Here is a 23,090-nt window from a genome sequence, read left to right as displayed (position 1 = left end):
TTAATCTGTTTTGATATAATGACCTTTGAATCTACTCTGAGCTTTTATGAACATCTATATGGTCGGTCAATTAAACATAGGAAAATAGATGATTTTCAGTGAAAAAATGCTAAATTCAGAGGATAATATTATAACAAATGGTGATAAATCACTTTGGAAAGGTTAAATAGAGGGAAAAATTAATTTGGGAACTGACATAAAGTGGGTCAACATCACTATAAGGTGCTTTTTAGATTTCAAAATGTCCAAAAAAAACCTTGAGATTTTCCATTTAAGTTTATGTTCAATGTGTTAAGTTGACTGTATTCTCTTAGAAATGCATGTTGGTGAAACTCCCACATTTTAATACATTTTTTACAAGCAGACGACAAAATATGAAACAAATATGTCCACCCTGTTAGTGACAAATAGATGTAAAATAAGTAACAGGGTGGACAGTTTAAGCTAAAGTTAGCATTTAATGACTACATGTTGGACCTTGAATTGGTAAAGTAGGTCATCTTTGCAGACGACTGTGTAATGTTCAGAAAATATATTTAAAATTTCTGAAAATGACTGTGTAATATCCAATAAATACATATAGAATTTATAAAAAGTTTTATATTGAACCATATTTTGTGGTAACAGGGTGGATATGATAAGCTTGACCACATCTAAGTACAAACACAAAATGATGAAAATGTTGAAATCTTAATATAAATACTAAATACTCTCATTTCCGCCTCCAATGAAGACACTCAAAATGATGATGTCATCGGTGATTTCATCAACCAGATTATTAAAGGGGCGGTCCCCCAAAGCAACAGGGTGAACAAAAATTTGAAGAACACATGTGGAATGTTAAATATTAGAATGAAAATAAAATATAAATTACCAAAATGAATTATTTTATTGAAAAACTTGTTGATTATAATCAATCCAATCCAACTGTATTTGTAAAGCACTTTAAAACAACTACAGTGGACCAAAGTGCTGTTCAGAAAAATAAATAAAAAACAAAATAACAGATTAAAATACAAGAACAGATTAACAGACACAGAACAACTGCTAAATAAATAAATAAATAAAAATAAAGAAGAACAGATAAAACCTAAATAATGAATAAAATACAAGAATAGATTAAAAGACATAGAACAACTGTAAAAAAAAAAAATAAAAAAATAAAAATACAGAAGAATAGATAAAACCTAAATAAAAGAATAAAAAGCTGTACAATTAAAAACAACAAAAAATCAGAACAATAAACCACTACCAAATAAAACAACTGAATAAAAATAATACATTCAAACATCTCACATGGTTTCAAAAGCTAATGACAACATCTAAAAAGTATTTACATTTTTTTTTTATTTAAACATTTATGAAACTCACTAAAGTTAGAGGGACAAGCATAAATGAGGTACATTCACTCCAATAAAACTGTATAAATAATAAAATTACATTTCAAGAGGTTTAAAAATGTGTCGATATATGTGTAAACGTTTCATTCATAATTAAACCCTGGAATTTCATTATTTTTCAGCGTGTTCATGGAGGACAGTAAAGGCACCGTAGAGTCATATTGACCCATAAATAAGAATAAAAAGACGAATGTGTCTGGAAAAAAAAAATTACAACTTTATGGATAAGAGTGCATGAGGTTTCCAGGGTTGGACTTTATTTGTGCAGTGTTTGGTCGTAAACTCATTACAGCTACTTTTCATACGTACTAAGTCTACCTCCTTTTTCCACAGCGGTTATACTCATAATTATGCAAATGAAAATCCAAATGAGGGTCTAAAGTCTGGAGGTTGAGGTGGAGATGGAAAACCAGAGGGAGGGAATCAGAAATAGGCTGAAGTGGAGCACTTTCACACCAGTAATGACTTTAACAAGAACCATGTAAAATCACTCCTCTGCACAGCGCCCGCTCGATAGCACCACTTATTTTAGTCCACAATTGACCAGGTCACATGGTACCGATAAACTAGTGAGTCAGAGGCAGGTGAGAGCTTTAGAAAGAGCAGTTTAGACTTTGACTCAGTCCAGTCCCAGTGGAGTCCACATAAAGGCAGCCCCAGGACCCGGTCTGGGTTTGTTTTGGTGTTTTTGGACTTTTTTGGACCGTTTCTGGGGTGAATCTGCAGTGAGAGGATGCAGGCCAGGACGTGGAGGCTGCAGGGCAGGCAGGTAGGACTGCAGAGGGTCTGGAGGAGCCTCCTCCTCTGCTGCCGGGACCACAACCACAACCAGAACCTGGACATGGAGGCTCTGATTGTCGTACCGGTCAGTGGGTTTTCAGAGTCTGTGTTCTGTTGGTGGTTTGTGTTTGTGTTTGTTACAGAAAGACCGAGTGTCTCCGACTAGTGTCTGTTTTTGCAGAAGTCGACTCTGGATGTGGTTTAATGATAAATGTTTCTGTGAATAATATGTGTATAGAATATGTATATATTTAAATTGAAATCTAAATGTATATAAATATATAAGTAGAAGATTCCTTTTCTATTTATATTTTGTTTGTATATTTTCTGTTTTTATCTTCCCTGCACTTTATTTTTAATTTGCTGCTGTCAGCTGTGTAGTTTCCCCATGGGGGACTTAACTTAACTTTGCTTTACTTTACTTTACTTTACTTTACTTATACTTTACTTTACTTATACTTAACTTCAGAGTTTTTTTCCCCACTGTGGAGAAATTTCAGAGTTATCAGCAGCAGCAAACAACTAAGTGCAAAAATGAAATAAAAGAGAAAAAAAAAGAATTTGGTATTTATACAAATATTTATATAAATATAGAATTGAAATTAAATATTATTTGCATATTTACATTGTAACTTAACTTATAGTATCCTATCTTAACTATTGTTTAAACATAATGCACTTCACTTATCTTATCTTATCTTATCTTATCTTATCTTATCTTATCTTATCTTATCTTATCTTATCTTATCTTATCTTATCTTATCTTATCTTATCTTATCATGTTTTCATTAAACCTCACTGATCGTCTGTGACATACTGTGTCAGGACACAAACATACATTCATGCCGACACATTTTCTCCTGAATTAACAACAAATAAAAACTGTGAACATTGTGGAGAAGTTCATGAGGAAGTGACAGACAGACTTTCTGTTAAAAACAACACCTTTTTTCTCTGCCTTTGCTCTTTTGGGTCTTTGTCTGTGGTTGAGTTTGAGAGTTTACATGAACCTTGTCTAAATGCATTTGTGCGCTGAAGTTCAAGCATCAAGTTTATGAACATTTCATTTCAATATTCAACCATTTGCTCAATAAGAAAAAATTTCAAACATGCCGATAGAACAGACATTGTTCTTTTCATAGACATCTGAGCATGCTCAGTCGATCCCTTGCTGCCTGTGAAATTGGGGGCAAAACACAGAGCAGTGAGTGAGACCGACTCACTATAAAAATAGATGGTTTGGGCTTTTTTTTTTTTTTTTTTTTTTTTACACTGTTTTCCTTTTGTTTTTTGGTTTTACTGTTGTTTACAGTGTTGTGGTGACTTTCCTTTTTTTATTATTATTATTTTTCATACAGTTTTTACAGTTTTTACCAAGATCTGACTGTGTAACTGGTTTTTGGAGTTCAACCATTTGTCAAAAAGCAAAATAAACAAAATAATCCTACTTTAGTGCCTAGAAAAAAAACAGATTTCAAGAAAAGATGAAAACTTCTACGTATACATGAAAGCAAATTTCATGGATTATGCACAAATATAATTTTATTTTTTTTACTCAAACACAAAAATCTAAAATTATCATAAAATATCTGTAAAAAAACATCGTTTCATCATTGTTAATCCAAAATATACCAATTATATATATATATATATATATATATATATATATATATATATATATATATATATATATATATATATATATATATATAGGGTGGGGAAGCAAAATTTACAATATTTTGAGGCAGGGATTGAAAGACAGTGTATGACCAATTAGTTTATTGAAAGTCATGAGAATTTATTTGCCACAAGAAAATTGACATAATAGGAAATGTTTTTATTCTATGTGTCCTCCTTCTTTTTCAATAACTGCCTTCACACGCTTCCTGAAACTTGCGCAAGTGTTCCTCAAATATTCAGGTGACAACTTCTCCCATTCTTCTTTAATAGTATCTTCCAGACTTTCTGGTAATAGTTTTGCTCATAGTCATTCTCTTCTTTCCATTATAAACAGTCTTTATGGACACTCCAACTATTTTTGAAATCTCCTTTGGTGTGACGAGTGCATTCAGCAAATCACACACTCTTTGACGTTTGCTTTCCTGATTACTCATATGGGCAAAAGTTTCTGAAAAGGTATGGATAATAGTGTTAGGTATGATTATGACATCAATATATGTTTGGTTTCAAAACAACTGACGTAGTGTCTGCTGAGAAAAAACAACTAAATGTTCATTGTAAATTTTGCTTCCCCACCCTGTATATATATATATATATATATATATATATATATATATATATAAAATTATTTTTTGTTTTGTTTTGTTTTTTGTTTTCCCCCAAAGGTCAAATTAATTTATTTTTTTTTTCCCAGAGTTTTGACCATGTAACTGCTTTATGGAGTTCAACCAGGTGTCCAAAAGCAGTTGGACTGATTTAGAAAAAAAGAGCCAAAAATAGAAACTACTGGGTCTAAATTCAAATCCTTGTTGTTGTTCAGTGTGTTCCAGTTCACAGTTGATGTTCAACATTCTAAATCTCTTATTGATGTTCATTCTAGTGCCTTATTTAGTAAAATCTGTCAAACTTCAGTTCCTCTCTGTCTTTTTCTGTTATTCCACCTTTTTGACCCTAAAACACACAGTAAAACAAAAACACTGAAGAAAAGGAACACAAACACATACTCCCAGCAGCTTTAATGAACCTGAAACAGACTCTTAAAGGGTTAAATGTCTCACCTGAAGCATCCTGTGCGTCCTCAGGTGTTGTCCCTCGGTGCTGATGTTCTGCCCGAGTACAAACTCCAGGCTCCTCGCATCCACAAATGGACCATCCTCCACTACAGTCCCTTCAAGGCGGTGTGGGACTGGATCATCCTGCTGCTCGTCATCTACACCGCCATCTTCACGCCGTACTCGGCCGCCTTCCTCCTCAACGAGGTGGAGGAGGAGCGGAGGAGAACCTGCGGTTACACCTGTAACCCCCTGAACGTGGTGGACCTGGTGGTGGACGTCATGTTCATCGTGGACATCCTCATCAACTTCAGGACCACCTACGTGAACCACAACGACGAGGTGGTCAGTCACCCGGGACGCATCGCCCAGCACTACTTCAAAGGCTGGTTTCTCATCGACATCGTGGCCGCCATTCCTTTTGACCTGCTCATATTCCGGTCAGGATCGGAGGAGGTATGGTTAAAAAAAAAAAAAAAAGTAAGGTCATGTCATGGATGTTCTAAATTGTCCTAAATTAGGGGTGTCATATTCATTTTAATTCAGGAGCCACATTCAGTTCAGTGAAATAATAATTTAACAACCTGTAAATAATTCAATTCAATTCAATTCAACTTTATTTGTATAGCCCAATATCACAACAAGGTTATCTCAAAGGGCTTTACAGAGTCAGTTAGAGTAAACAACAGTCAAATGAACAGCAAGAAAATGAGTAGTGTCCAGGGCATCCCCCGTCCTTAGACCCTCCTTCTCAATAATGTCAACTCCAAACTTTTGTTTCTGTTTTAGTGGAAAAAATGTGAAATTACATGAAGGAAAATGTGATATCTATCGCAGATCCTTTAAAAATGTGAATAACATGAACAACCTGAAATTTCTTACAAAAAATAAGTGCAATTTTAACAATATTCTGTCTCAGTTTATCATTTACACGTGTGCATCACAACTTACAAATCACAGAAATCTCACAAAACATTTAATAACAGACAGAGTATTGATAAAAATTGCACTTATTTTTTGTAAGAAATTTCAGGTTGTTTGTGGTTGTTGAGATTATTCACATTTTTGTGAAAGGAGAGTTTCTAAATGTAAATATTTTTATTATGTTCACACTAAAACAAAAAACATAATGTTTTGGAGTTACTGTTATTTAAAGGGTATTATGATAGTATTTGCACTTTTACTTTTTTGCTCTCTAAGAAAGAGAAAAATTTGGAGTTATTATGTATAGTTTATTATGTTATTATTTTACTGGTCTGGCCCACTTGAGATCATATTGTTCATATTTGTTCAGATTAGTCACATTCTTTGTGAAAGGACAGATTGTAAATGTAAATATTTCCATGTAATTTTACTTTTTTTTTTACTCTAAAACAAGGAGAAAAATTTGGAGTTGTCATTATTTATAGCTTATTATGGATTGTATTTAACTGGTCATATTAGGCTACGTTCAGGCAGCAGGTCTTAATGCACAATTCAGATTTTTGGGTGAAATCCGATTTTTTTGTGCGCTTTTTCATTTTCCACATTAAATGCGACTTCTATCAGTTTTGAGTCTCAACTGAATGCAACCCAGAAGTGACCCACATGCATTTGTCGCATTTCAGTGATGTAAAGGTCAGATAAATGTGATTCAGACTGAAGTAGCATTGAAAAATATCAATAAATAAATAACGTATCGGATTTGGGACCACATATGAAAGGAGCCTGGGTCGGATTTGAAAAATTTGGATTTTTGCTGTTCTTTAACAGATCGGATACAGGTCACATATGGGCACAAAAATCGGATTCAGGCCACATTTGTCTGCAGTCTGAATGTGGAACCTGAACTAAAATGATTTTAACATCCTTGATCGTTAATATCTTTACAGTATTTTTTCATAAATTCATCCCAGGGGTTGGATTGGACTCTTTGGCGGGCTGGTTTTGGCCCATGGGCCGTATGTTTGACACCTGTGCTCTAGTTCCTAAATGTGCACTGCTTTCTAATTCCAGACTTTCCTGTTTTCCCTCCACATTAAACTGAATTTACTGATCTGACGTCTCCTCCCTCAGCCTCAGACCACCACTCTGATCGGACTTCTGAAGACCGCCCGTCTCCTGAGGTTGGTCCGAGTGGCCAGGAAGTTGGACCGTTATTCCGAATATGGCGCCGCCGTCCTCTTCCTCCTCATGTGCACCTTCGCCCTCATCGCTCATTGGCTGGCCTGTATTTGGTACGCCATCGGTAACGTGGAGCGCACCGGCTCGGCTCGTATCGGAGGCATGAAGATTGGATGGCTGGACAACCTGGCGGACCAGATCGGAAAACACTACAACGACAGCGACCTGACCTCAGGCCCGTCCATCAAAGACAAGTATGTGACAGCGCTGTACTTCACCTTCAGCAGCCTGACCAGCGTCGGCTTTGGAAACGTCTCACCCAACACCAACCCAGAGAAGATCTTCTCCATCTGCGTCATGCTCATCGGATGTAAGTACGATGGAAAAGAAGCTAATATTATAAACCATACTTAGCATGTATTACCAGTATAATGTAGTTCAAGGTGTGTATGTACGTATGTATTTATTTATTTATTATTATTATTATTATTATTATTATTATTATTATTATTATTATTATTATTATAAGATCTTCACCATCTACATCATACTCATTGGATGTAAGTACGATGGAAAAGAAGTGAATATTATAAACCATACTTACCATGTATTATCAGCAAAATATAGTTCAAGGTATGTAGTTTATTATTATTATTATTATTATTATTATTATTATTATTATTATTATTATAAGATCTTCTCCATCTACATCATGCTCATTGGATGTAGGTATGATGGAAAAGAAGCTGAAATCTAACAAAAATTAATATTATAAACCAGACTTAGCATATATTATCAACAAAATATAGGTAAATGTATGTAGTTTATTATTATTATTATTATTATTATTATTATTATTATTATTATTGTTATAAGATCTTCTCCATCTGTGTCATGCTCAGTAAATGTACTGTAAGTCAGACGGAAAAGAACCTGAAATCTAACAAATATTAATATTCTATAGATGTTTATAGGTGTTTAAATTTAAGCTAATTTTAAACACTTTACAACTTTCGATAGTTTAATCTACAGTAGTGCATAATATTCTATATGATCATCATATTTCATTTAAAAAAAAAAAAAAAATCAAGCCTGTTTTCAACTTTGTGATGATGCATTTCCAGAAAATCATGGGGAATTTTACAGAGATTAGTGAGTTTGATCAGTTTAAGACAAATGTTGATCAACTACAGGAAGACAATGAAAAACTGTTACCTGAGCGTACATGAAACTTCAAATGCAGTGAAAAGTACAATATTTACATCCAAGGTGACGTACTCATGTATAATTTCAAATTTCAGTACTTAAGAAAAAATTCTAACTGTATTTACTGACACTTACTTCTTTTGTAATGGCTCAAATCGTCTCTGTAAAATTAACTAATTTAATTAATACCATCAGCTGATTAAAAAACAAATATAACTGTTGAAACTGTTGCATATGGTTGCTGTTGCCGCTAACACACAGTATTTATATTTTCTGTTCTTGGGGAATTCTTTCCTACTTTGTCTTAATTGTCAGTGTAGTTGGACCCAGTTAAACCAGTCAGACTGGAGGGGTTTTAATGGTCCATTCCCATCGTCTCTGTCCTCCGTCCCGCAGCTCTGATGTACGCCAGTATCTTCGGTAACGTGTCGGCCATCATCCAGCGGCTGTACTCGGGGACGGCGCGCTACCACACCCAGATGCTGAGGGTCAAAGAGTTCATCCGCTTCCACCAGATTCCAGGAGGTCTGAGACAGAGGCTGGAGGAGTATTTCCAACACGCCTGGTCCTACACCAACGGCATCGACATGAACGCCGTGAGTCCAACCTGTCACATACTGGGTCATGGTCATGGTGTGGGGGGTATAGCTCAGTGGCAGAGCGTTTGACTGCAGATCAACAGGTCCCCAGTTCAACTCTGGGTGCCCCCTCGGCTTTATGACAAGCATTAATATTAAACCAGCTCTGTGGTGTCAGAAAAGTATTTAATTTCAAGATCATGCATAAAAAATATATCCGCAAATGTTTTTAAAGCATAATGTAGCAGCAATCTTTCATCCACCCAGTACTGCACATTACCACTACTATTAAACAGTCGTCTTGGCAATAAGTTTGACACCAAAAGACTCTTAGAAGGGCAGTAACGGTCAGTGTATCTTTTCGTAATTGGATTTTCTTTTCAGAAACTAAAGAAAAACAAGTGTTCAGAGAACACAAACCTCCGCCAAGCACCCTGAACGGTGTGCATGTGTGGATCGACTATTTCTTTTTAAATTCAACAGTTTCCAGGTTGTTCCATACAGCAGAAAAAGTTGAAGCTGGTACCAGTCATGTGTCTGTCCAATTATATTCAATTCACATCAATATTTGTTGAGTTCTAATTTTAAATGTGTGGTAAATGGGATTTTCAATGTTAAATGTAAATGTCCACAGAGTCCACATTCCACAGTGGATGTGGACAATTTAGTGCCAGATACAAAATATTGTTCTAAGCTATGGGTGGATTCAATTGGAGGCTAATTGAAGTCGTTTTGAATTTTTATGAATTTTCGAAAATTGCTCAATGATGACAGATAGGAAAACTGTAGATGTTGTGACCTTGCTGTGACCTTGAACTTTGGCCTACTTGGCCCAAAATTTAATGGGTTGGTCCCAGGGCTTAGGCCTATCTGTGGGGAAGATTTGGGAAAGATGGGTGGAATAGTTTTACCGTAAAGTTGCTAACAAACAAACAAACAAACAAACAAACAAACAAACACACAAACAAACAAAGCAGAGTGATCACAATACCTCCTGGTGGAGGTAACTAGTGGTTGATTGATTTTTGTTTGAAAATAGAGGAATCAGAATTAAATTTTCAAAATCTGGACTTCGTAGACGTGCTCCTCCATGAATGTCTACAAACTCCAGATTTCATGTGAACTGGAAGATTCATACAAACCCATCTCTCATAAGAATCTCTGTGGCCTAGGCGTTAGCGCTCTTTCCTTGAAAATGACAATATCTGAGGTCAGTGTATCTTTTGGTAATTTGATTTTCTTTTCAGAAACAAAAGGAAAACTAGTGGTTAATGATTTTTGTTTTAAAATAGAAGAATTTAAATTGAATTTCAAGGCATTTTTCTTTTTCAGTGCCAAAACAGATAAAACAAATTTAAAAAATAGATTGATTTTCATTTTCTCTTTCTAATAACAAAAAAGAAAGTGACTACCTGACAGAAATGGAAAAACAGAACAAAAATGCCTGTTTTTTTTTCATTTTCTGACCCCAGATGTTGTCATTTTCAAGGAAAGAGCGCTAATGCTTCGGTCACAAAGATTCTTACGAACGATGGGATTGCACAAATCTTCCAGTTCGTATGAAATCTGGACATCGTAGACATGCTCCCTCCTGGAATGTCTACAAACTCCAAATTTCGTACAAACCCATCGTTCATAAGAATCTTTGTGACCTTGATGGCATTAGCCCTCTTTCCTTAAAAATGAGAACATCTGGTCTCAGAAAATGAAAAAACAGGCATTCTTGGTCCGTTTTTCCATTTCTGTCACGTAATAGCCTAATTTGTTTTTTGTTATTAGAAAGAGAAACCAAAAATCAATCTGTTTTTTAAATTTGGTTTATCTATTTTGACACTGAAAAAGAAAAACACCTAAAAATTAAATCTTAATTCTTCTATTTTAAAACAAAAATCAAGAAACCACTAGTTTTTCTTTTGTTCTGAAAAGAAAATCCAATTACCAACAGACACACTGACCGCAGACATTCCTGTCTAAGATCCGCTGTATAATGGAGGCATAGAAGTCAGGAGTGGGACGTTGAAAGCATGTTAAGTTTCAGTTTTGTTTCACGTCAGCATAAGTTGTGTTAGCTATGGACTGCACCCCCACGTATAAAGCAGACAAACAGCTGTAGACTCCTCATTCAGATGCAGGACCACTGTCATCAGACTGTACAACACATTACATCTGATGGCTGATGTCTTATTTGTTTTTTTTTAATCTTCTTGAGCTGATGGAGGCATTCATTTCCCCCTGGAGATAAATAAAGTTAATTTGTATGTGTCTCTGTATCTGTAGTAAACAGCTTCAGTGACAGATGGACAGCGTTGTTTTTTTTCCTTTCGTTGTGTTTGTTGCATGAATGTGTTTTTTTTGTGTCACTGCATGCAAAGTTTCTTTCCAGTAATATAATATTTTTTCCTTCCATTTCAGTTGAATTAAAGCCTATTTACTTGCTTCTACTTCCATAGAACCATTAAATGTCTACAATTAGAGACTTTTTTTTAAAATGAATGAATAAATTAATTAAAGACTATCAATAAAAAATATCCACTGACGTTACAATGATCTATAAATGCTTGAGTGTATTTATGATATTGAGTCAGTGTTAGTGTAGGGGGTATAGCTCAGTGGTAGAGCGTTTGACTGCAGATCAACAGGTCCCCAGTTCAACTCTGGGTGCCCCCTTCAGGTTCAAACAAACACATTTAGCTGCTTTGGAAGACCCAGTTTATAGTCAAATTAATGTGAACTTTACATTACTGTTCTACCAGTTTAGTCAAACTCAGTTTATGTACATCACATACAAAAAACTAAGGCCCCACAGTGCAACAATGAACATAATAGAAAAAACAGAATATGATTTAACTGAGATTTCTTAGTTTTTTCCATCACATTTAATGGCTCTAGGAAAAAGGAATACATGAGGGATACATTTGAATATCCTTTTAGTCTCTCACGGGTACATTTTGGGAATCAAACTAATTATCCAAGGCGGTGTTCCACAAAAATGTCCGCTGTTGCAAAATCACTCACAACTTGTATGTTTTAATGGGCAGGTTCTGCATGTAACACCAGTGGACACGATGGGTTCCACGCCAAATTTGGAATGAGACTAAGATTGATGAAAAACCCACATGTGGATTAGAAAAACCACTAGGATCCATACATTGAACACAGTGTCTTTATTTAGTCTATAGAAGAGCATTTACACACGTTTTCACATCTAATGCACTGACACCTAGGGAGATTTAATGTCCCAATTCTGGTCTGATTATTTTATTAAAAATTCATTATTTATGGAATGGCTCAGAACAAGAGTATAATTTTTTTTTTTCATTTATCTGAGGCAAGGTTATAATAGTTTTGGATTTTTCATTATAGTTTAGTTTTATTTAGTTTTGGCTTTTTTTTCTCTAATTTAGTTAGTTTTAATTAGTGTTTAGAGCAGGTTTGCTAGTTTTTATTAGTTTTCATTTTCTTGTAAATGCTTAGTTTTAGTTTAGTTTTATTTTTTTCACATCTTCGCCGTCGTATTCACATAAAACAGGACTCTGCTGCTTTCTCCCAACTTTAGTCTCCATGTTTCCAGGTAGAGTGGGGACCAGAAGACGACTGGAAACCACAAGTGAACACAAGTGACGGACCCTTAAATATCATATGGTGTCAGCAGCTGAAATTGCTTGAGGGAAATAAATCAATTTCGTGGCAATCCGACGTTGACAAAGACAAAAACGAAGGGAATTTTATCCCTAATTTTTATACGTTTTAGTTAGTTTTGTAAACACACAATACAGTTTCAGTTAGTGATCTTTTTTTTTCTTTGAATTATAGTTTTTATTTATTTCAGTTAACGAAAATGTTTTTTCAATTCTAGTTTTCGTCATTTCGTTAGTTTTCGTTAACAATAATAACCTTAATCTGAGGTCATCATTAGGTACATCCTGGGTGGAAATATGTCAGAATTTCTCCTTTATTATTGGGTCTAAAAAGCTGGAAAAGTGCCAGATACCAAAATAAACCCAGTTTCATAGAAGCGCCCAAATCTGAATAATTTTTCAGTTTTTCTTCAGTGTTACAGACTTCTGTGTGGGGGGTATAGCTCAGTGGTAGAGCGTTTGACTGCAGATCAACAGGTCCCCAGTTCAACTCTGGGTGCCCCCTCTGGCTTTATCCGACTCATTCACAGCTTTTTGTCAATAAAATCCCAAATCACAGCAGCTCAACTGGTGACTCAGCAGAAACAGAACATTTAATCAACTTCATATGTGCAGAAAACACCCCGGCTATCGCACATGTTAGCTTCTGAAGCGCATATTTACAGCATTTCTACATCATCAACAACTTCACAGATCTTTATTCTAGACACTGTTGACTATTTTATGCAATTTTTTTTATCAAATATATGAAAGTAGAAGTACTACATATAGTGGATTTAATGTTAGGTTAGGTTAGTTTATTTCAGACACAGACATAATACAAAACATTCATTCATTCATTTTCTGAACCCGCTTTATCCTCACTAGGGTCACGGGGGTCGCTTGGAGCCTATCCCAGCTACATAGGGGCGAAGGCGGGGTACACCCTGGACAAGTCGCCAGTTTATCGCAGGGCTGAACATATAGAGACAAACAATCACTCTCACATTCACACCTATGGGCAATTTTAGATTAACCAATTAACCTATTAGTGCATGTCTTTGGATGGTGGGAGGAAGCCGGAGTACCCGGAGAGAACCCACGCAGACACGGGGAGAACATGCAAACTCCACACAGAAAGTATATACAAAACATATGAAACAAAAATAGAAATAATAATAAACAATACACAAATAAAAAAATCAAACAATAGAAAAATAATAATAATGATAATAATGATAAACAATACACAAAAAATCAAATAATAGGAAAAAAAAAAAAAAGAACAACTGTTGTGCCTGAAATGTGCTATTTTTTTGTTTTGCTTACAAAGGCACCAGAGCTGATGTTCATGTAATGTTATTGTGAATTCTGTTGTGCTGTTAGTAAGATATTTCATTACAAGATCATGCATAAAAAAGGAAATCAGGAAATATAGTGAATTTTGGAACAAATTTGGTTTTGAACTCAGTGTGAGGTATTGTTTATGCTTTTAACCCTTTAACCCCTGATGTGTCTGTGGTGAGCGTTCTGAATGTATGATTTCATTTAAATACTCATAAAAATTCAACTGTTTTCTCAATAGGAAACATTTCAAAACGTGCCAATAGAATAGATCTTGCTTTTCCATTGGACATATATGTAAAATTTTATCGATATTTATAAATGTTGAAAAAACAGGTGCGTAATGTCGGTTTTTCCATTAAATCACAAATTCGATGATTTGTTTATTTATTATCGCGAGATGACACAAGAAGTTGTTCCGTAAACATGGCGACAAATGTAAATATGGTGTTGATTTACAGATATATTCATTATTATTATATATTACCCCTCTATCTCGTACTAAACTAAAATGACTGGGTTTCCTGGTGTGTCCACACATACCACGACATGTTTATTTTAAAACTCTTCTTCTTCGCTTGTTGTAATGTCCGTCAACATCCGTTTGTTTGTTGTTTTTTTTTTTATTCACGTGACTCTAGTTGCGGAAGAAGGTCTTTCCATTGCAGTTGTGCGTGATATGCCATTTGCGCTTTGCCTGAAAAACCATCTCTTGCCAATGCAAAAACTTTTAATCGAAAAATGAGTTTTGGCAAAATTGTCGTTTTTCCATTAGGTAAATTTTTATGTCCAAGTTAGATTTGTGCAATTTGAGGGCCAATGGAAAAGCGACTATTGACTCACAATAAAAATCAACAGTTTGGGCTTTTTTTTTTTTACACCTTTTTTTTTTCTACTGTTTGTGGTGGTGTTGTGATTTTCCTTTATTATTTATTTTACTGTGAATGACTTCTTGTGACATCTTGCGATAATGAATAACAACAACGGCATTGCACACTTCTGTTTTTTCAACATTTAGTAAATATCTGTGAAGTTTTGCGCATATGTCCAATAAAAAAGGGGCCATTGACATTATATTTTCTAACCTTTTTATAGTCAAAATAAGAAAAAAAGTCCAGATGGAGCATTTTAGGCTTAGGGTTTAAAGCAGGGATGTCAAACTCAGATCCTCGAGGGCTGGTATCCTGCATGTTTCAGATGTTTCCCTTTTCCAACACACCTGATTCAAATGATAAGCCTATCATCCAGCTCTGCAGAAGACTGAAAACGACCTTCAGGTGTACTGGAAGAGGGAAACATCTAAAACATGCAGGATACTGACCTTTGAGGATCTGAGTTGGACACCCCTGGTTTAAAGGGTGAACTTTGTTTATCACATCTGTAGGGGGTATAGCTCAGTGGCAGAGCATTTGACTGCAGATCAAGAGGTCCCCAGTTCAACTCTGGGTGCCCCCTTCCTATTAAAACCAACACATTTAGCTGCATTGGAAGACCCAGTTTATAGTGACGACGTGCGTCATATCTGGGCTAACGGCACCAGAGCATGACCCGCCCAGAGAGCAGCATTAACGCCTGCCAATTCAATGTGAGGACAGATAATCACATGTAGCCGCTGCCCTGTGTTCCCTGCCTCAATCAATCTGACAGTGTTCTCATACCCTGAACTGTGGAACTTTACATTTTCATTCATCTGACTATCGGAATGTACGACACAACAGTGGAACCCTGCTCTGTGTGTCTCATCTGTACCGTCCACTCCAATGATGTAAATGTGTATATAGTCTGTATGGTTCTCAGTACTGGTATTATTTAGATTTTATATTATTTTTTGCACTGTCTTTTTTTTTGCACTCTCTTTATGTATGCACACTTTTTCTTGCATTTTATTTTATTTTTTTATTTAATCAGGAAAAATCCCATTGAGATAAAAAAAAAAAACTATTTTAGAAGGGAGTCCTGGCTGAGATAAGCGGCAGCAAATGCAACACACAGTTACAAGATTAAATGATTAAAACACATAAAACAGACACATTTGACCATAAATGGTGAGTGAAAATAACATGTACAAGCATTTCTGTTGGAGCCTTGACTGTTGAATTTTCCTGTTGTGGGATCAGTAAAATCTAAGACAATCCATTCCAATCCAATCTATCCAAGATAACCTAGTCTAATTTAATCTAATCTGATCAAATCCATTCCAATCTAATCTAATGTAATGTAATGTTAAGTAATGTAATCCAATATAATTTAATGTAATGTAATGTAATCCAACATAATATAATATAATATAATATAATATAATATGATATAATCCTATCTAATCTAATCTGATCTAATCCATTCCAATCCTATCTATCCAAGATAACCTAATCTAATTTAATCTAATCTGATCAAATCAAATCCATTCCAATCTAACTAATCCGATCTAATCTAATCTAATCTAATCTAATCTAATCTAATCTAATCTTATTTTATCTTATTTTATCTGATCTAATCTAATCTAATCTAATGTAATACAATCTAATCTAATCTAATCTAATCTAATCTAATTTAATCTAATCTAATCCCATCCAATTTAATTTAATTTAATTTAATTTAATTTAATTTAATTGACCATTCTCATTCCCTTGGTTCTGGGAGTTAAAGTTCCTAGGAGTTAAAGTCAGAACCTGAACCTGCTCCTCAGAGTTCTAACTGGTCCTTTTGTTGTTGTTGTTTTTTCTGCAGGTTCTTAAAGGGTTCCCTGAGTGTCTCCAGGCCGACATCTGCCTCCACCTGAACCGCAGTCTGCTGCAGAACTGTAAAGCCTTCAGGGGGGCCAACAAAGGCTGCCTACGGGCTCTGGCCATGAGATTCAAGACCACCCACGCCCCCCCCGGAGACACTCTGGTCCACAGCGGGGACATCCTCACCGCCCTCTACTTCATCTCCAGAGGTTCCATAGAGATCCTCAGGGACGACGTGGTGGTGGCCATACTGGGTGAGCACACGCCACCAGTACACCCACTACACCGGTACAAGTATTAGTACCACACTGTGAAAGTACTCGACTACAAGTAAACCTGCTGCACAAGTACATCAGATTTGTATTCAAGTAGTTCTTATTTCGATTCTACCAGTGATGATCATTTTATTCACGCAGGGAACACAGTTTGTTCCAGGTCATCAGATGAATCAATGTATAATTTAAGTGATAAATATCAATGATAGCGGCCGTCACCCATTTAATTCTACGTGACATGAAAGGAGAGACAATGGGCTGTAAACAATAACCACGTTATCAGGCGCACAGAGGCATCGAGTGTTATGAACATTTAATACCACAATAAAAAGTAGAATCAATCATGTGTAATCACTAACAAATGTGTTTTCTGTCATGAAGAAAAAGGAAAGAAACAAACAGCTTATATAAACACCTCCACTAAAAACGCAAAAAAAAAAAAGACTAAATAAGAACCCAAATAGTTTCTGTCTCATTTTTTGTATTTTTTTCTTTTTATTAATTCTTTTTCTTTTTATTTATTCTATATTTTTATGTTTTATTAGTTGATTTTTTATTTTTCTATAAATGCATTTGTATTTTTTTTATCTGAGTATATAAGAGTCTTAGTTTCTTTTTCTTTTTTCTATTTTCTAATTGATTTTTTAAATTTATTTTTATTCATTTATTTATATGTCTTTTTATTTTATTTTATTTTTTATCTGAGTATATAAGAGTTTTAGTTTCTTTTTCATTGTTTTCTTTTTTCTTTTTATTAATTCTTTTTTCTTTCTTTCTTTTTATTTATTTATTTTAAATTTTTATGTTTTGTTATTAGTTGTTTTTTATTTAAACACATTTATTTGTATTTTTTTTTATCTGAGTATATAAGAGATTTTGTTTCTTTTTCTTTTTCCTGTTTTTTAATACATTTTTACTGTTTTTATTATTTTTTATTTATTTATTTTATAATTCTTTTTATTTATTTTTTTTTATCTGAGTATATAAGAGTCTTGGTTTCTTTTTCTTTTCTTCTATTTTTTTTTGTTAATTGTTATTATTTTTATTTTTTTTATTTATTTATTTTATAGTTCTTTTTATTTTATTTTTTATCTCAGTATATGAGTCTTTGTTTGTCTTTTTTTTCTGTTTTTTAATTAATTGTTATTATTTTTATTTTTTTTATTTATTTATTTTTATCATTCTTTTTATTTTATTTCATTTTTTATCTGAGTATGTCGGTCTTAGTTTCTGTTTCTTTTTTCTATTTTTTTTTAATAAATTTGTATTATTTGTAATTTTTTTCATTTATTTATTTTTATATATATATTTTTTTAAATCTGAGTATATAAGAGTCTTAGTTTCTGTTTCCGCCTCCCATCTCTTCCCTTCAAAGCCATGAGTCACACTGACCTCTACACTCCACACACTTGTGTTTGTGTGTTGTGTGTTTGTGTGTTTGTGTGTTGTGTTGCCAGCGGTGTTTGGGCACAGCTCCACTTCCATTTCACTGTGGCATTGATCACCGATAGAGCCAGCGCTCCATCCAGGCTGCAGAGGTCATCCCTGTTTCTGCTGCAGCAGCACCACTTTGGATGGGTTTTCATTAGTTTGGTTCAGAATCACTCCAAAACTCAACTAGGAAGACAACAATTCTATTTAAGGTTTTGTACTTTTAATTAAAATCAGAATACTTTTAATAATCCCAGAGGGAAATTATCATGTGTCACAGTTTGCCCATTTATGTAACAAATTAGCAGGAAGGAAATTATCAATACAACAAAAAAGGATCAATTAAGTTCTATCTAATTTAATTTAATTTAATTTAATTTAATTTAATTTAGTTTAATTTAATTTAATTTAATTTAATTTTGTCTAATTTAATTTAATCTAATCTAATTTAATCTAGTCTAATATAATTTAATTTAATCTAGTCTAATCTAATCTAATCTAATCTAATCTAATCTAATCTAATCTAATTATTCTACACCAGTTTAATTTAATCTGTAATCTAATATATAATCTAATCTAATCTCATTTAATTTAATCTAATCTAATTTAATCTAGTCTAATGTAATTTAATTTAATCTAGTCTAATCTATTCTAATTTAATTTAACCTAGTCTAATCTAATTTAATTTAATCTAGTCTAATCTAATTTAATCTAATCTAATTATTCTACTCCAGTTTAATTTAATCTATAAACGAATATATAATCTAATCTAATCTCATTTAATTTAATCTGATCTAATTTAATCTAGTCTAATGTAATTTAATTTAATCTAGTCTAATCTAGTCTAATTTAATTTAATCTAGTCTAATCTAATCTATACATATTAAAACACTATTAAGACACAATTAAAACAGCAATTTATATAATATGTACTAGACAATATATTATCAATATGATAATTAAAGAAATACACATAAACAAAAAATAATAAAAATATTTTTGTGTTATTAAAAATATTAGTTTTGCACAATTTGGTGAGAGTATTAGAACTGCTGTAGGTCCAACTCCAGTCTGATTAGTTTCAGTTATCTGTGCAGACTTGGTCGTAGTGACGTTGCGTCCTTTCTCTGTTTTCTTCAGGTAAGAATGACATCTTTGGTGAGTCCATCAGTCTGTACGGGAGGTCTGGGAAGTCCAGCGCAGACGTCCGAGCTCTGACCTACTGTGACCTCCATAAGATCCTGAGGGACGACCTGCTGGAGGTGCTCGACATGTATCCGGACTTTTCCGACAGTTTCTGGCACAACTTGGAGATCACCTTCAACCTGAGAGATGTGAGTGCCACTAGAGGGCGACATACAGGGTGTCCCTAAAGTCTGTTTACAGTCGAACACAGGTATCACAAACGCAAATGAACAGACAAATAAATCTGTGGGAATTATTACAAAATGAAAAGTACATACTGAAAGGTTTGGGTTTTTTTTTTTGCTTTATTTAATTCACCTCTATACGGACCATCTACCTGCAAAATGATGGTTGGTTGAAGGTCCTCCAGTTGTGGTGCCACATATTCAGTTAAAAGGTCAGAGGTCAACATTTGCACAAGTTGATTTCTCATTGAAGTAAAATGGACCAATGATTCAATTGCACATGATCCCATAATGTGATTAAAAACTTAAATAACCACAGAGTACATGGAACTGATCTGATTAACATACCCCATCAACTGTTTTTGTAATAAATGTTTTAACCCTTTCATGCATGAATTATGACAACCTTGGCCAAGATATTTTTCCTGAGTGTTTTTATTCCTCTGTAGGCATGAAAAAAACAATGCAATCAAATTTTTTTAGTTTTTTTTTAAAGATGTTACAAAAATGTCCACCCAGCCAGACACCATGCATTAAATTTTTGAAGCAAAGAAACATAAATTAAAAACTAATATCAGAAAGTGATATGGAAAACTATGCAATACAAACACTTATCATTCACTTTACTGAGATAATATGCAAAAAAAAAAAAACCTTACATACTGTTAATTACAGTCTAAAAATAATTAGCAATTGATTTACACTCAAACATGCAGATCAGGTTTATCAAGAACAGCATAGTTACAGTAATGGTCTGAATGTCAGTGTTTGGGATGATGCATAAGTGTTCACTGTGTTGGCTGATATGGAACTAAAGCGACAAAATCCATGAATATACAAGAGAACAGCTGGAGAAGAACTGTCCACTGGAGTGACCACTATGCATGAAAGGGTTAAATTGTAAAGATAAAAAAAAAACAAAACAATAATAATAATGGATTAGATTTCTATTGCGCGTTTCAAGGCACCCAAAGCATTTTACTACTTCTACTCTACGTATTTGTGTTGTCCATCCTAACAGAGACTGAAGGCTTTTATATGACAGTTGTTTCATCGTCTAAAGGCCCACAGTAAACATCTGTCCTTATTCATAGATAGAATTAATAAAATGTAAAAAGATGCACTCACAGACAAGCGACAAATGAAGGAAAAAGACCAAAAAAAAAGGCAATGGTTACTGCCACAGTACTGTGGAATGAAATATGGGTTTGTCTATTACCACAGAGCCAGTCAAATGTTAGCATTTGTGCTAGAGCCAATCAGGGATACTGTTCCATGAACTCATTAGCATTTTGCTGTTACAGTACTGTGGCAATTAATGGAAGAAACAACAAATTAGTGATAGTATATAGTATAGAATGGGAATTATTGTTGTAAATGCTCTCTGTTGTTGTTTTATGGTGTTCTTTGCTCTGTGCAGTCAGTGAGGTTGTAGAAGGTGGGCGGAGCTACATGTTCGATGCAGCAGTGGTCTGTGTTACTTCTCAGTTCTGTGTCAGCTCTGTGTATTGAGTGCTGTGCTCCAAATTCTGCACTCTGAACATTGTCCCAGTGGCTGATTTATATCAATGTCGGATTAACCTACATTTGAAAATCTACAGAAAAAAACAAATGATGCTTAAACCGGGAATCAAACCTAAGTCATCCACATTCCGTGCGTTTCCATGGCAACTTTTATTCCTGGTTTAATCTGAATAAAGGTTAGACACTATTTCAGATGCCCATGTAAACACCTTATTCCAGTTGAAAAAGAAAAGTTTGGATTACATTTAAACCCGATTAAAGTCACTGGTTTAATCCCCTTTTAATTCCAACCTAAATTCTTCCTGGACATGTAAACATTTTATTCCGTTTGGACTTTATTCCTTTCATTCTGCACATGCTCAGTGTCTTGTCCTGTGGCGATGACGCACACATTCTGCGCTGGCGGAAGAATATGCACTGCAGTCTAGTCTTCCCAAAGCGTTCCAGTGGGCTATTCTGATGGGATCTACCAGCCTGGAAAACCCTGAAGGAACAGTTCAACACCTGTTTTTTATTCATTCATTTGTCATCAACTGATGAGTTCCATAAGTGGGATAATCAGTTTGCACTGCAGTGCACTGACTGACTTGTTCTCGCAGCCCTTCCATTAGCTTAGCTTAGCCTAGCTTAGCATAATGGCTTCATTCCTCTGGTCAGACGTAGCCAGGCTTTTATAGGTGATTCGTAGTATTTTAGGAGTGATTTTGTGAAATTCAGTTCTCCCTGATCATTCCTTTAGTCCGCTGGGGTCAATATGATCACAAACTGAAGCTCAAATCATGGTCATGTGACTTACTGCAGCAATAAAATCTGGGCAAATAAAAACTAATGTAAAGCTAAAACGGTAAAGCAAAGCTAATTTAGCGCATGCATCCCTTCCAACAAAAACATTTTCCAACTTCCGTCAACACAACAGTCCCAAGATTGTATGAGTGCAGTAAGTCGCAGATCTAAAGAAATAATTAGAGAGAATCAGATTTCACAAAATCACTTACAAAAGACGTCAAATCACCTTTAAAAAACTGGCTACGTGTGACCATGGAAATGTAGTGACTATGCTAAGCTAAGCTAACAGAAGGGCTAAGCTAAGCTAACAGAAGGGCTAAGCTAAGCTAACAGAAGGGCTGCGGGAACCCTTCTGCTCACTTATCTACCTCATGAATACCTCATGTAAACCTTTATTCAGGTTTAACATTTCCATGTAAACAGAAGAGAAAATACTTTAGTTCCGAATTAATTTCTTCTGGAAAAATAAATCGGATTTAAAACACATCATGTAACCGTACCCACTGTAGTCCAAAGCATTACCTACTGTGCTAAATCTCTGCTGTGTTTTGGTTCGACTTATTTGCCATCTAATTTCCTTGGTACATTTTGGGATGTGACCAGTTACCAGTCTACAATGATATAACGAGTGTGCTGATTGGCTCTGTAGTAACAGACAAACCCATATTTTGTGCCTCAGTACTGTGTCAGTAGACACTTCCATTAAAGAAAACACCACGGACTGGTAAAGAACATTAATTCCATTTAAAATAATCATATTTAAAGCCAATATTGAAATTTTATTTATTTATTTGACAGGGATAATGCAGTCAAACATAGTTACAAGTTTGCAGCTGATGTGATGCATATAGAGTTTACAGTTAGTGCTAATTCTCAACTCCAGTCCCCGGTTGGACTCTTCCACAACATTGCAGTACAAATATAAAATATACATCATTTAAAACGATCATACCATACAATCTGATAATCCAGTGTTGCATTTATATATGAGGCGTTCATTCATTCGCTCACTCACTCTCCCACACAATATACACAATATTTACAGATGAGAACAGTTGTGTTTTGTCTTTAACCAGGTTTTAATTCTGGTGGTGAACATCTTAAACTCTGAGATGGATTTTATTTCTGATGGCAGTGAGTTCAGTGACATGACAACATAACAATAATGTTTCACGTACACTTTTTTTAAAAAATAAATGTTGATATAACAAACAGTCT

The 23,090-nt window shown here is 34.5% G+C and overlaps 1 protein-coding gene and 4 non-coding genes across 6 annotated transcripts in view; all 5 read left to right on the top strand.

Annotated features, from left to right (window-relative positions):
• Positions 1–23,090, top strand: part of kcnh6a (potassium voltage-gated channel, subfamily H (eag-related), member 6a) — an 89,477-nt gene that overhangs the window by 58,596 nt on the left and 7,791 nt on the right. For both annotated transcript variants that reach the window (XM_030141114.1, XM_030141113.1), the window contains exons 7-11: positions 4,943–5,368; positions 6,968–7,385; positions 8,618–8,817; positions 16,488–16,740; positions 19,333–19,526. In XM_030141114.1, the coding sequence (XP_029996974.1) occupies positions 4,943–5,368; positions 6,968–7,385; positions 8,618–8,817; positions 16,488–16,740; positions 19,333–19,526 (1,491 nt within the window). The remainder of the gene's footprint in view (positions 1–4,942; positions 5,369–6,967; positions 7,386–8,617; positions 8,818–16,487; positions 16,741–19,332; positions 19,527–23,090) is intronic.
• On the top strand, positions 8,860–8,931 carry trnac-gca (transfer RNA cysteine (anticodon GCA)). Its single transcript has one exon. It is a non-coding gene; the product is annotated as a tRNA-Cys (tRNA).
• Positions 11,395–11,466, top strand: trnac-gca (transfer RNA cysteine (anticodon GCA)). The gene has a single exon. It is a non-coding gene; the product is annotated as a tRNA-Cys (tRNA).
• On the top strand, positions 12,871–12,942 carry trnac-gca (transfer RNA cysteine (anticodon GCA)). The gene has a single exon. It is a non-coding gene; the product is annotated as a tRNA-Cys (tRNA).
• On the top strand, positions 15,144–15,215 carry trnac-gca (transfer RNA cysteine (anticodon GCA)). The gene has a single exon. It is a non-coding gene; the product is annotated as a tRNA-Cys (tRNA).

Source organism: Sphaeramia orbicularis, chromosome 8 (assembly GCF_902148855.1).
Source record: "Sphaeramia orbicularis chromosome 8, fSphaOr1.1, whole genome shotgun sequence".
In the NCBI taxonomy this organism is placed as follows: Eukaryota; Metazoa; Chordata; class Actinopteri; order Kurtiformes; family Apogonidae; genus Sphaeramia; species Sphaeramia orbicularis.
Note: the sequence above shows the minus strand (reverse complement) of the source record. Positions and strands in the feature narration are given on the sequence as shown.